Source organism: Chenopodium album, chromosome 8 (genome assembly GCF_948465745.1).
Source record: "Chenopodium album chromosome 8, dcCheAlbu1.1, whole genome shotgun sequence".
Classification (NCBI taxonomy): Eukaryota; Viridiplantae; Streptophyta; class Magnoliopsida; order Caryophyllales; family Amaranthaceae; genus Chenopodium; species Chenopodium album.
The window spans coordinates 6,919,556-6,934,084 of record NC_137841.1 but is presented as its reverse complement, the minus strand read 5'-3'; the positions used below and the strand labels follow the sequence as shown (position 1 = coordinate 6,934,084).

Below are 14,529 nucleotides of genomic sequence, written 5' to 3'. Positions count from 1 at the left end.
TTGTAAACAACAAGATTTGTATCACAATTGTTCAAATAATGATGTGTTTTTGGGGGGTCGACGGTGGTGACGGCGGTGGAGGCGGTGGCTGATGGGTAGTCAGAAGTAGAAGAGGAGAGAGAAAAATACAACAACCAAAAGTTAGGAGAGTGAAACCGGGATGATGAGGTTGTTGAAGAGAAAGAAGAGTGGAAGGTTAGATTATAATTTGAAATGACTTGGTTTGAGGTGTCATTTGGAATTTCTGATTTTTGTCTTATTTTTAGATGGGTTGGAATTTGGCCCAAATCCAAAATTAAAATTCTTGATTTGCCAAACATGTTATTTGGGCCAATTTCAGATTTTCAAATGAAATCTGTGTTCCCAAACAAGCCATAGAGCAATTTTCTAGGAATTCCCATAGATTGTAACTTACCATGGGAAGTTAATTTCCGTTGCAAACAAACTATTCTTTGACGCAGATGGAGAGAGCTACTTCACAAGTATAATATATCAGTGAAGGAGGTGAGTAATAAATTTTTTTTTTTTTTTTTTTTTTTTTTTTTTTTTTTGTACATTCCATTATTATATTTTTTTTTCTACTTTTTCGTTACTCCTTTTATGGTAAATTACAACTCTTATCCTTTTCATCTCACCACATAATCCACATGTTATATACTTTGTAATATCAATTTCTATACACAATTTACTATCCAAAAAAGTAACAATTGGTCTTGTATGGACCCGGTCTATTATTGTAGACCCAAAATTTAACACTTTCAAATAATATAATCACATTCTGGATGATATAATCACTTTTTTAGACAATATAATTATCTTTTTGTGAGTCATATTTTGAATTATATAATCTCATATTAAACCATTTAATGAGATTATATAATTATCTGTAGGATGATAAAATTTAAAAATCATCTTTTGAATGATGTAATTTACTATTTGATACTTTTTATAATGATAAATTTATTTTTTGAGTGATACATTTAAATAATAGCTTCAGGATGATATAATCACTTTTGTAGTAATATAATCACATTTCGTATGATATAATCACATTTCGTATGATATAAGAAGGTTAGGTCTACAATAAGTTATTGTAGACCGGGTCTATTCTAGTCTTTATAAAAAAGTAAATAAGGGACTCACATTTCACTAATTCCCTCCTTTTCTTGTTGTAGCAAGTAAGAAGATAAAAAAGAACTTAATGAGTTTCATTTATGATACCATTTTTTTTAGGAATTACTAGTGAATGAAGAAAGTTTACCGGAAGATCTTGATCATTATAACGAGAAAAGTCCTTGATCACAAAACGATTATAATGAGAAAAGATCTTGATCACAAAACGAAGTCATAGTGGTGCACAATTGATTAAAAAAAAATGATGTACAAAGTCAAAACTTGTCAACGAAAAAGAATAAGAAGTATCAAACTACAATGTTTGTACACCCCAATTCCACAATAAACCCCAATTCCACAATACTTGAAAGTATAGAGGAATTTTGTTTCCAAAAAAAAAAAAAAATATAGAGGAATTTTTAATAAATTGATATCTTACAAATATAAAATGAGATTAACGCAATATAAATTAAAATTTAATACTTAAAATACAATGATGGCAAATTATTGAGTATAAATAAGTTTACTTGTCAAACAAAAGAAAAAAAAAAGGTTGAGACTCAAATCGTTGCAAATAATTTAACTGGATGTTGCAGCATATATGAATGACAATAGTAAGTATGAGAGGCCATCTCAACATTACCTAGACCACGTTGTACATTATAGCATATATGAATGCAAATTAGCAAATATAAATACCAAAGAAAGCAGTAGATTACTCATGGTCAATCTGACAAGAGATTTTACCAATTTTTATAGCATGATCAAATTAATGTTTCATAGTGTCAAAATTGATTACAAATTACAACATAAAGTTGCATTCATCTACCCATGGGAAGTGTGAGGCATCGCAAGGAAAAATTACAGGTATTTTCCTGTTAAAGAAGAAAAGAAATGACAACAGCCAACATCAGATCTAAGGTCAATCAATGCAATCAATCGCCAAGGAACTTTCTCTTCTTCGTAGTATTCATGTACGGCCTAAGTACCCATTCATTCTGGGCTTCTTTTTGCTCCACTGTCCCTAGCTTAATCTGCATTTGGGGAGAGTAAGAAATTAATTAGCAGACAGAAACATTGTCCTAGCATAATCTTTTCATGAGAAGAGTTAAGTGTATTAGATTAGCTTTAGTGTTCCTCAGAAGCAGGGTAGTTCATTGGTAAATCCATTCCATAGGACATGCCTTTAATGACTACGGATACAAATTATGAACTTATTACTTCAGTATTCCAGACTAGAAATTTGTAATAATTTCATTGATATAATAAAGGGGCAAGGAATATTACAGTGCTTGCTAAATGGGGAAAGTAATAAGAAAAATACGACAAATAACAAGAAATGGAGTAGCAGCTTCAATACTCATAATATTGAAAAGCCCTTGATTCTGCACTTGATAACAAAGTTTAAAGAAAGATTACGCAAGTATTCATAACTTCCCAATCAGTCATCAATTTCATGTAAAATAATTATAAGATCATGGGGAAGCTATTTTTCACCAAAGAATAATCAGGAAAATTTTGCATGTAGCAGTTGCATTTTATTATATTATATATGAACAAAAGAGAGACTGAAATTACAGTAGAACTTGTCAGGAAGGCATCGATGAGACAAGCATATATATAACTATGCCTCTATGACCAAGTGCAATTAAGGCATGATATCATTCACAAAAATATAATAAAAACAGGCATCACCAAGTTCACCTGGTATAATCGTAGCTCAAAACGAGGACCAATCTCCTTAAGTTCAATTGATTTTGGACCCCCTTGTTTGTCATAAACATGGTGTCTGCAATATAGTTGAGAACAATTAGCAAAGTACAAAAAAAGTAAAAATTTAATGAGACAGGCCAAGTTGAAGGTAGATAGGACCAGTTTACCATGAGATATCATCATCATGGTACTTGTTCTCTTTTCTTTTATCTTTTTTCTTCATTTTGTGTGTGTGTTTGTTGGTGTTCTGGTGGGGAGGAGGAGGAGGTTACTTCCCTAGAACATTTCTCATTACTAACCCTAAAATAAGAATAGTACCTTACAACAGCATTTTTTACATGGGGGAAAAGCACCCAAAAAAAAAACAATACTCTCCTAGTTCCTTAGTCATTAAGTAGGATTGTAGGAGTGATAAAGTTAGGGATAACTGTAAGATGGATCAGTGGATGACCTGGCGATAGTGGCCAGGCCTACTACTTGGAACACAAATTGTTCTGCTAGGGCATGCAGCAATAATAAAGCACAACACTACTCTTGAGAAGAGTTATGCTGCTGCTTCATTAGATACTATATTTCCTGCTTTGAACGGCTAGTGTAAGGCTGTATTCTCTTCACCTTATTTTTGCTGAACTCTGATTATTTTTAGTGAACAGAAATTATTTTTACTGAACAGAAAGTAATTTTACTTAAAACAATTTCAGGTATATGCAATACAATAACTGAAGTGAAATTATCATTCATACTACCACATAGAATTTCCACTTTTGGCATAGCTTTCCTCCCATCCTTTCATGCCTTGAAATATAGAATAGAATAGTAAAAGAGCACTAATCTAGATGGTCCAAATCCTAGCTACCTAAGTCTTAATAGTGATTTTAGAAAACATAACTCAAACAAAGAATGGAAACATGGATGAAGACAAGGAACTACTGAAAAATCAAGAAACTTGAAGGCTATGCTTGGTTAGGCGTAAAACATATTCAATAATATTGCTGCTAGGGAAGACACAACTACAAACTAGATTTTATTTGTTGGTTCCTCACAAGAAAAAGTTATTGAGAAAAGGAAATTGAAATTAGAGGGGGAAATATAGATGGGAGGAATACATAATATGGCAAATTTTTTTCTTACAAAAGGAAAAAGTTTTCCACTCTTGGGGAGCTGTTATCCACCCTTGAGAAACATTTTCTCCACCCCTAGATAAACTAAACAAGTTCGTATAAAATATTTTTCGTCAAACAAAACACAGCTGAAATGTAAAGGCAAGAAAATGTATTCATTTCAGCGAGGATGTTGGAAGGTCAAGGTGTGATTTGAGGGTTCATAAATACAAATGTAAACCATCAAGAACTAGATTAAGATACCACAACATATAAATTATATTTAAGCACTTTTGATCTAACCTGAATGAGATATAATCAGACTGGTTTGCAAAAGTAATAATTCGCTTAGAATCTGGCTTTGGAACCGGAAACAGATGCTTCAGGATGGTTGCTGTCCGATCCCCTAGCTAGAAAATAGTAAATACAACAACAAAAATATGATCAGCTTATATGCTTGGCAGTTAAATCATGATATACAACGGTAATTAAAAAAAGAAATAGAATCCCACTATCAGCTATGTGACTGAAACAAAATAAACCCATATTTGAGTGATATACATAAGCCACATCAATGAGGATTGATTCTGACTAATTTACAAAAAAGACACTTCAATAGAGTAAAATTGATGGATTTCTGAACCACATTGCAAATACTTCACACATAATCTTGAGTTTTAGTATTCATTAGCTGCAGATAAATCCAAGAGTCAGCCCTGAGAAATCAAGCAGAATTAAAGTTTCGCTCCATGCAAAATGTGTCACAGGAAGATCTATTATCTAAAAAGTGCACAATATAGCCTATGTCCTCTAGTAAAGAAGCTTTATTAAAATCACAGCACTTATGAGTTATGTCATCGTAGATTTATGCAGATCACCACCCCGCCCTCCCCCCCCCCCCCCCACCCCAAAAAAAAAAAAAAAAAACCGAGGTCCGAGGCCCACATTACTTGCTTAGGATTAGGATTTTAGCAATCAAATTAATAAAGTGGAGTTTAAAGCAGTAAAGCCCTTTTGAATGTTCTGGTACCTTCTCCAGCTAGTTATGAAGATGAATGAACTAAATGGGAAATCTGGAATATACATGTACCTTCAATGATAATATTCTACATCTCTACTAGATTACAAAGCCATCCTAAAGTTAACATGATTGACTACTGCAGTAGATAAATTTAGAGGAATATACTTATTAGACATGATAGTCAATACACAATACTTGCCAAGTCCTCAGTAAACTGTACTTGCAAAATGGCCCAAAGAGAGTCAATAATTTTTAATACAGGAAACAAGCAGAGCTACATAATATTACATGTGGACATCATGCGAGCAAAATCTAGAAATACATTACTTAAAAAACAAAAAAGAGGGAATGGATCTCAGTCCGGACAGTCAAAATCCTTAAGGTGAGTTTGAAAAAGTTTTAAACCTATAACAAGACATCTTATAGGCTCTGCTATGAAGAATCCACCAAAGATAAAGCCAGAAATTTAAAAATTATATCATACCTTGGTGGTGAAATTATTAAGAATAAGATGTGGATTAGCCCCTGGCATTGTTCCAATTGAATTCTTGTCTTTGATGTCATGTCTAGTAACCTGCAGGTGATATGATAAGGATCTTCCTTCCATGCCACAGGTGTAAAGCTGTGTAAGGGCCTCAAGTACAAAACTGACTGCGGAATACTTACCACATTGTGTAATCCAAAATATGCAGTAGGACCAAAAGGCAAGTGACAAACAATTAACCCATCAGGCACACCACGGTGCTCATGAACTAATATAAGATCTGTAAACTCTCGTGCACGGCAAGATTCAATTATCTCATTTATAATCTGCAGCCATAATAATAAAGCAAAGGCTAACGTAAATAAAAAAATTATAAACAAAACCTTGAATAAATCCTAAGATACCATTCCCAAACAATAGTTGTCAACTGATGCACTCAGAAGCAAAGCAATGAAAGAACGAAATAGAAGATAGAAAGAAGCAGGACAAGTAAATAACATTACCAATATCTTCATTAATCAAGAGAAAGCCACTTGCTTCTCACAGTTTTTCTTCATATTTATAGGTCCCAAAAATATGTAGTATAAAGCTTGAACCTAGAATTAGCTAATACTCTGTGAATTGTATTCAGATCATAAGGGTAACTAGAGTGACAAGAAACTCAATTTGTTTGTGCAACTTGAGATGTTCGTCTTCTTTACATATTTACGACCATAAATGTGTCCTTTCTTCTTTTTTTTCCCTCAATTGGGAGGGGAAGGGGGGAGTAAGGCTTCACAATTAGATTTCACATAGTCTAGACGTCTAGTCTCCACAAATCCAAGATTGAACATATTTAGGGCATGTACATGCTAAATGCAAAGGTCTATAGTTCAAACATTTTCAAGTATATGCAATACGTTGGTCCATCAAATCTTGATACATGTACAGCTGACAGAAACAAAGGTAACACAAATAAACAATGGATGGCACATAGCTGCAGAGTAACAAAATTCTAGATCATAAGTTGATGGAGGAGCAATAAGAAAATAATTTCAATAACAAACCTGGCCACCTCTATTCATACGTTCTGCATTTGGAAAGACAAACTTCAGCTCCTACAAAAAAACATTCCCTGTATCAATAATACTCTATATTCTGAAACCAAAAGCAACGTTTATATGACAAAAGCAAAAGATGATCACTGAAACTTGGACAAACCTTTGTAAACTGGGTAAGGGGTTGACTAGGATCCCTTGATGTAGTTAAGAGAATCTTCGGTTCTCGTTCAGTTGCCTTGGCATATTCATCATCAATAAGCGACCTAGGAACTGTGCAATGATGGGAATGAAATAACTAAATACTCCATATAAAGGTATGAATTAGCAATAATCTACAGAAAGTAACAGACCAATATTTTTGCTATGGGCAAGTGGAAAAAAACAAGCCTATAAATATCAATAGTCTGCATTTTGAACGTGTCAATAACTACAACCTAATCCATCTACCAGAGCTATGAAATTACAAAATCTTCAACCTCAAGTCCATCCTTTAACAGTGATAGCCATATGGAGTAAAATACAAAACTTTCATTTCACATAAGGCACCATGTTCATCCATGCACATGGGTGCATGAAATTACATTTACGCTTTGTTTGGATAGCAAAGAAGGAAGGAAAGAAAGGGGAGGGGAAAAGGAGGAAGGGAAGGGAGAAGAAAGGGAGGGGGAGGTGAGGTTCATTTTCCCTCCAAATCTCTCCAATTTTGGAGAGATTATGCTTATTAAAAGAGAGGGGGGAAATGGATACCTCCCTCTCCCTCCCTTCCTTCCACCAATCCTTTATTCAAACAATAGAATTTGTTCCCCTCTTTCTCTTCTCTTCTTTTCCTTCCATTTCTTTCAATCCGTATAGAAAAGCACATAATTTATGTGAAAAATGGCCAGGATTGACAATGGGACACACCCAGAGTTTTATACTTGTAACACATAATATGTTACAAATTACAATGCATGTTTTGCACTCAACAAAAGGGAAAGCAATTTAACATCATTTTACAGACCGCCGCTTTTGTTTTCACATCGCCTTCCTCAACAACTTCCTTAAAAGCTCAACTTCTTGCTCAAAATAACTAAGCAGCTACAACACCCGAATTCCATCAAATTAACTCCTTAAGCGAAAAACCAACATAACAATAAGCTTCCAGGCTTACAGCTCCTCTCAGTTGAATTCAAAGTAAACACAAACCCCATAACACCCAAAAATCCAACAAATTTTAGATGACAAGACATAAGCAAACAAGTAGCATACTTTAATTTCAAATGTCTTTCGATATGTATAAAATCAAATAATCTCTTAAATTCTCATAAAATCAAAACAAATTGATTGATAATAAGATGGAAAAGGAATATACCTGCAGTGTAATCGTCTTCAAGGTCGATTTCTTGGCGAAGGGCAGCTTCTTCATTCCTCAATTCCGTTGGAATTGGCTTCCCATCTGTCACAAAATCACCCATAATAACCCATTCAATCAATTACACCCAGAAATGAATAAGAAAACGAAAACCCAGAAATTAAAAAGAGAATTAAACCCAGAAAAACAACAAAAATCAAACCTTCAAGAGCTTCTCTGATTTTGCGTTTCTTCTCATACAACAAACGCTCTTTGCCTTCTAAGCTTTTTCGGTAGAGATACTCTCTCCTCAATCGAATGTTCCTTCTCAACATTTTTCTGAATTGGAATCCCTAATTTGGAATTGGGGAATTGATAAGCGTCGTTGAAGAGAGAGAAAGAAAGGCGAGTGTAATGGAAGAGGGTTTAGGGTTTAGGCAGTTCAGCAGTCTGCAATTTGTGACTGTGTTCGCCTAGCAGGAAGAAGGCCTTCGAGTGGTGGTTAGAGGTGTCAAAACCGATCCAACCCGAAAAAAATTATCCGTTTCGAACTGTAACCGATCCGATTTGATCCGAGAAATTCAAGACCCAAACCCGATCTGTAACCGAACTGAACTCAACCCGAATCCGAACTTGACCCGATCGGAACTTAACCCGACACCGATTTGATCCGACCTGAACTCAACCCGAATCCGATTTGACCCAACCTGAACTCAAACCGAACCGATTTGACCCGACCCGAGCTCAACCCGATCCAAAATTGACCCGAAAAATAACCGATCTAATCCGATCTGTTTTGACCCGAACTGATATTAACCCGATCCGGTTTTAACTCAATTTCATTTTTACCCGATCCGAATTTAACCCGATCATAATTAATTATTTACTTTTTTATTTAAGTTCTTATACTATATATTTACTAATTATTAATAAGTTAACTATTTTACTACAAAGAAATAATCCAGAGTCTTAAGTTTACTTCATGTACATATCAAATGAGAAAACTATCAACATAGATTGTATATTTGTGCTTTACTTTCGTGTTAACTGAACTCGTGATAAAGTTTCATTTCATATACTACATATTTTGTATATATATTGTCATAACTTAGGGTCTATTCTGTTCACCTTATTTTCACTTACGATTTCAGGTGTGATAAGTTTAGATAAGTTCACTTCATATTTAATAAGTTCTAATAAGGTTACCCATGTACAAATTAAGTTCATATAAGTTCAGGTAAGTTAAGATAAGTCAGGTTAGTGAAAATCAGATGAATAGAACACACCCTTATAGACTTAATTATTGTATATTATAGATCATTTAATGTTTAGTTTGATAACTCATATGATTCGTAATATACTAATTAATATTACTTTAAACTTGTTGGAAATATATTATATTGATAAAACTGAAGTTATTGGTTAAAAGTGCGGAGTACAATTGTGCATTATTGTAGAATTATAAATGTTATACATGCACGGTTATATACGTACGTACTCACTACATACATATGCAATAATTTATGCTTAAATAAAAAGAATTTACATAGTAACAATTAAATATCAATATGTATAATGTCAAGTTTTTAATATACAAATTGAATTAGTAATAAAGTAATTCTAACAACTCTAACAAATATCTTTAAAAAATTGAATCAGTATGTAATAAACTAAACTAATAGTACAGAACTCATTGCCTCATATGATTGTACAATTGATGAAGAGTTGTAAACTTGTAATAAACTAGAAAAAATGACATACTTTTTTGTATATATCACCATATGTAACTATTATTCGTCAATATATCACTAGCTCGGTCTCACTTCTCACTTATACAGGTATGATAAGTCATCGATAATTATTCAATCTCAATTTTCCTCAAAGATAAAAATTACACATATATAACTTGATCAAATGAGAAAACTAAAACTTCGTGCTTCGTAATTAATAACCATATTGACCCAATAATAAGGTAAAAACTAAACAATATCTCTAGTTTAAAAATAAGGAAAATTTCACATTTACTACCAGGGAAAGGACCCTAATTCACATTTGCTACCCCTTCAATTTTTTGTTTTATTTTACTACCACCTAAATTAGAGTTTTTTTTAAAAATCACTACCACTTAACGAAATCCGTTACGATTTTCGTTAAGTTTATTAAAACAAATAAAAAATAAATTAAAAAATAATTATAATAAATAAAATAAACCACCCTCCCCCTTCCCTGCCACCCCTTGCCGGCGGCCGGCGCCGACGCGTGCCCACCCCCTCCCTTTCCCCCACCCCTACGCAACCAACGCGAACCCCCTCCCCTTTTCCCATTCTCGCTGCCCCGACCAACCACCCTGAACCGAAACCAAAACCACCCCGAACCGTAACCAAAACCACCCCCGGAATCCGCCCCCAACCCCGTTCCCTCCACCGAATCGACCCCCCTCCCCTTCCTTTATCGCGTTTTCGGCCTCCCCTAACCCTCACCACCCCAAAACCACGAAAAACGAATTAAAGGGGGCTGATTGGTTTTCTCGTGAGGGTTGGTGGTTGATCGGGTGGCTAGGTGTAGGGAATAATTTCAAGCTTTTAAAATCCCACTAGCTTGAACCCCACTGTGATCATACACTAAAGTACGGTGGCGTCCAAAAGGGAAGAAGATAGAGCAAAAGAGTCGCCAACAAGTTTTTTAAGGAACTTGTAAACCGTTCACGAGGTGAAGGTTACACCCCTTAACGATCCAAGAGATCGTCAACTCCATAAGGTCTAGAACCAAATAAGGGTTCGGGGATGATGGTACAAATCCAACCTAAAAGAGATTGAATCTGCCCTAATAATAGGCCTCTACTTTATTCTGATCGTATTCATGTGCGCTTTCTGATTAACATGCAATCAATAGGTTAACCCTAAACCTGCTTAATCTATGTTGATTGAATTTAATGCACAAATAAATCTATTATTGGCGATCACTTGAATTATAATCACAATTAACCCTAAACAAGATTATTAATTATCTTATTAAGCGTGATTACAAGTACCGAATTCCCTTTAAACATGCAATAAAGGTGATCAAGCAATAAATAAATAGCATCAAGCAACATAAAAATAATCATCATCAAAATAATAATAATAATATACATAATCATCATAAATTATAACAATTATAATAATTATCATGTTCATGTTAATATTAAAGCATAATAATAGCAAGATTCTAGGCACGATACTAACAAGATTAATAACAAACCCTAGCATGTCACTAAGCAATAAAAATCAAATCTTTAACCCTAACATGATACTAACAATCATAAATATTAAGAAGAGAACATAGGAAGCATCGTAACAATCATATTTAATATTAAATTACCCTAGACATGATACTAGGAATATCATAATAACAATATAAACATGATTTCTACATCATAATATCAATTAATCAATTAAAGTACTTACTTTGATGCCTCGTACCTCTTTCTAATAATAGAATACACACGTTAGTAACTTCAAGGAAAATAATAAACAAACAATTAAATTAAATAATTGAAAGAGAGATTTGGGACCAAACCCTCAGAAATTAAACCTTTCACGTCTAGGGCGAAGGCAACTTCAAATATGGCTAGGTGTTTCTTGATCTTGTGAATGCGGAATTTTGTATGAAAACAAAGTAAGAAAGAGATGAATTAAAGAATTGAAACTTGTGAATGAGGAGAATTGGTGAATGAAAACGGAGTTTTTAATACGATATTTATAGAGAAAATCAGCCAAAAAAGATAATTTAACAAAATAGAGTCTGACGCTCAGGAAACGAGGTTGGCGCCAACCCTGGCTAGCTGGCGCCAGGCAACAGTGGCTAGCGCCTGGCGCCAAGGCCTGGGGTTGGATGCCAGTCTTGATTTTAACGCGTTTTCGAAAATCCGATAAGTCTACCGTACTAGAGGATAAAATAATATAATTTCTTCGAAAATGCTATTTGATTTTGATTAAAACTCTGAAAAGTCAACAAAGTCAACTTATCAATGCTAATTGAATTAGGAATGAAAAGAATCTTCTAGAAGATTCTAGAAGACTAAAATCATTCCTAATTGCATTAGGAATGATAAATCATATTAGACCCTCACCTAGATCATTGGGCCGCATATAAAGCTCAAACCGGGCCCAGTTTAGTAAATTGGCCATAACTTCCTCAATATTCATCGGAATTGGGCTTATAATATATCATTGGAAAGGTCTTTGCAAGCCCCATCCAACTACACTACTATTGGACCCATATCATGGACCAACCAAACTGGATTGACTGTTTTCTTAAAATAAAGTTTTCAAAAACAGAGAGAAGAGAAAAGAAATAAAAACTTTCCGCAACACTAGACCTTTCCACACTTTCGTTTCATTCGATTATGATTCGACGTGAAAGGTATTCATCACTGGGTTTGGTTTTGGGGAGAAACAAATGGGTGTCTACAGAAGCCCCCACTTTGATTGAGTTTGGAGAAACGTAAGTTTCGAAAACAAAAGTCAAAGTATCGATAGGGACGGAGAATGATTCAGAACGTTCTGCGATTCTAAACCAATCTTGTAACGCCGATACCTGCAAAACTAGCATTTGTTAAACAGATAAAAGAGTTATGAAACGCGTATCTTGCACCGTCGAGCACACGTCTCTGAAAGTAACCGATTGTTTTGATGACCTCCTGCAAGCTAGAGAATGCCATCCCGCTTGAAAACCGCTACGCCTGTAACTGCTTCCAAATTAGAAGATTGCTTCGCCTGAAACTATCCTCTCCGTATTGATAATATTCCACGTCCAAGGGAACACTATTGAAGATTGCTTCTCTTGAAACAATCCTCACCCGCATTGATAATATTCCACGTCCAAGGGAATACTATCGAAGATTGCTTCTCTTGAAACAATCCTCAGTTGTTTGTGACAACTCTCCATAATCCAGGGAACGCCACCTTACTGTTTCGATGTTCACTCGTCTCTGAACAAAGAGCTTCTTTTTAATATGTTCACGCGCCTCTGAACAAAGAGCTTCTTTTTTATATGATCTTCTGAATGTTGCGTCCACGCGTCTCTGAACGAAGAGTTTGATTGATATGCCCACGCGTCTCTGAGCAAAAGAGCTTGATTGATATGCCCACGCGTCTCTAGAGCAAAAGAGCTTGAAAAGGATTGTCCACGCGTCTCTGAACAAAAGAGCTTGATTGATATGCCCACGCGTCTCTGGAGCAAAAGAGCTTGATGAAAATGTTCACGCGTCTCTGAACAAAGAGTTCGATTGATATGCCCACGCGTCTCTGAACAAAGAGTTCGATTGATATGCCCACGCGTCTCTGAGCAAAGAGCTTGAAAAGAATTGTCCACGCGTCTCTGGAGCAAAAGAGCTTGATGGAAATGTTCACACGTCTCTGAACAAGAGAGCTCGAAAAGGATTGTCCACGCGTCTCTGAGCAAAAGAGCTTGATTGATATGCCCACGCGTCTCTGGAGCAAAATAGCTTGATGGAAATGTTCACGCGTCTCTGAACAATAGAGCTTCAGTGCCTGAGCGTTTGTTGCGAAAATGTCTTGAAGAAAAATTTCCGAAGACCAACGTTTGTCGATCTCTAAAGCTCGCCTGAACTTTATTCCGTTATAACCAGTATGTCGGTGTCTCCGGGATTAGGCGCTTTAAGCTAAGTGAGACGATCTTTCATCAGGTCGATCACTTATTGCAATTGTAATCAAACTGACTACTTAATCATGTCAAATTGCTTATAGGGGCTAACTGGCGTACCAAGGAACCCAAAATTGTTGTATGAGGTCAAAATCACCTTTCTGAGAGGCTTCGAGCTCTGCCACTACTGAAATATCTCTGGCGCAAAGAATTGGAGTAGGGTCCTCCCTATTCTGCTGCACCTGTATTTATTTTTTACTATAGAACTTTGCCAATTTCTTTAATTATCTTAGGGTTGACCTAAGGCTTAATGTTGCTTGACTCATCGGCTTGACACGACTCAAGGTATAAACTTGACTCGCTGTGATTGACTCGAGGTTGACTCGACTCAAAGTGTTTGACACATGTATTAGACTCAAATCAAAGTGATATGACACGACATGACTCAATGTGTACATGACTTGTGTGTGCATTGTAATGTGATCGTGCGACTCGAAATAATGCAAAAAAGCAAAAATTTTCCGTCAATTTTGTGGAGGGTACCGACTTTCTCCTGAAAAAGAAAGACGCGAAAAAATAATCGAAGTTTTGAAGGTGCATGTTGAATGAGCTTAGTCAAATGTCATTTGATACTATCTCTCGAGGTGCAAGGATTAATCCATCCTAGGCTATCTCAACTGTTGACTCAATGATGAAAGCATTTAGGTAACTTAGGCACGGAGGCTAAGCACTTCGTACTTCGTGATGCAATGACAATTATGAGTGATGTTGATATGATAAGGTACGCTTCAACGTTGTGTTAAGATTTCATGACAAAGGGTTCCTAAGGGAAGTATATTTGGTCATTTATCTGTGTAGTGTGTGAAAGTGACACTAAATCTAGGCCGCAAGAGCTAAGTGTGTGAAAAAATATATTGAAAAGAGTCAAATGGTGGTGACTCTTAGGCTAGGTAAGCTAATTATGTAGGGATCAAGCCCCCAAGTCTAGCTCTAAGTGAAAAGGGATGAGCATAGGAAGTCCCTTGATATGATCATGGTGTAAGTGTGTGAATGTGAATATGAATGCATTTTTATTACGGTCG

General features: G+C 35.4%; 1 protein-coding gene across 1 annotated transcript; it reads right to left on the bottom strand.

Annotated features, from left to right (window-relative positions):
- Window positions 1–1,844: 1,844 nt before the first annotated feature.
- Window positions 1,845–8,267, bottom strand: LOC145555758 (uncharacterized). Its single transcript, XM_081617485.1, has 9 exons — window positions 8,025–8,267; window positions 7,823–7,906; window positions 6,632–6,741; window positions 6,478–6,528; window positions 5,614–5,757; window positions 5,432–5,521; window positions 4,230–4,336; window positions 2,818–2,902; window positions 1,845–2,147 (listed from the first exon to the last, which is right to left on the bottom strand). Exons 1-9 carry the CDS (start codon window positions 8,134–8,136, stop codon window positions 2,049–2,051), a joined length of 882 nt encoding a protein of 293 aa, XP_081473611.1. The 5' UTR covers window positions 8,137–8,267; the 3' UTR covers window positions 1,845–2,048.
- Window positions 8,268–14,529: the final 6,262 nt, after the last annotated feature.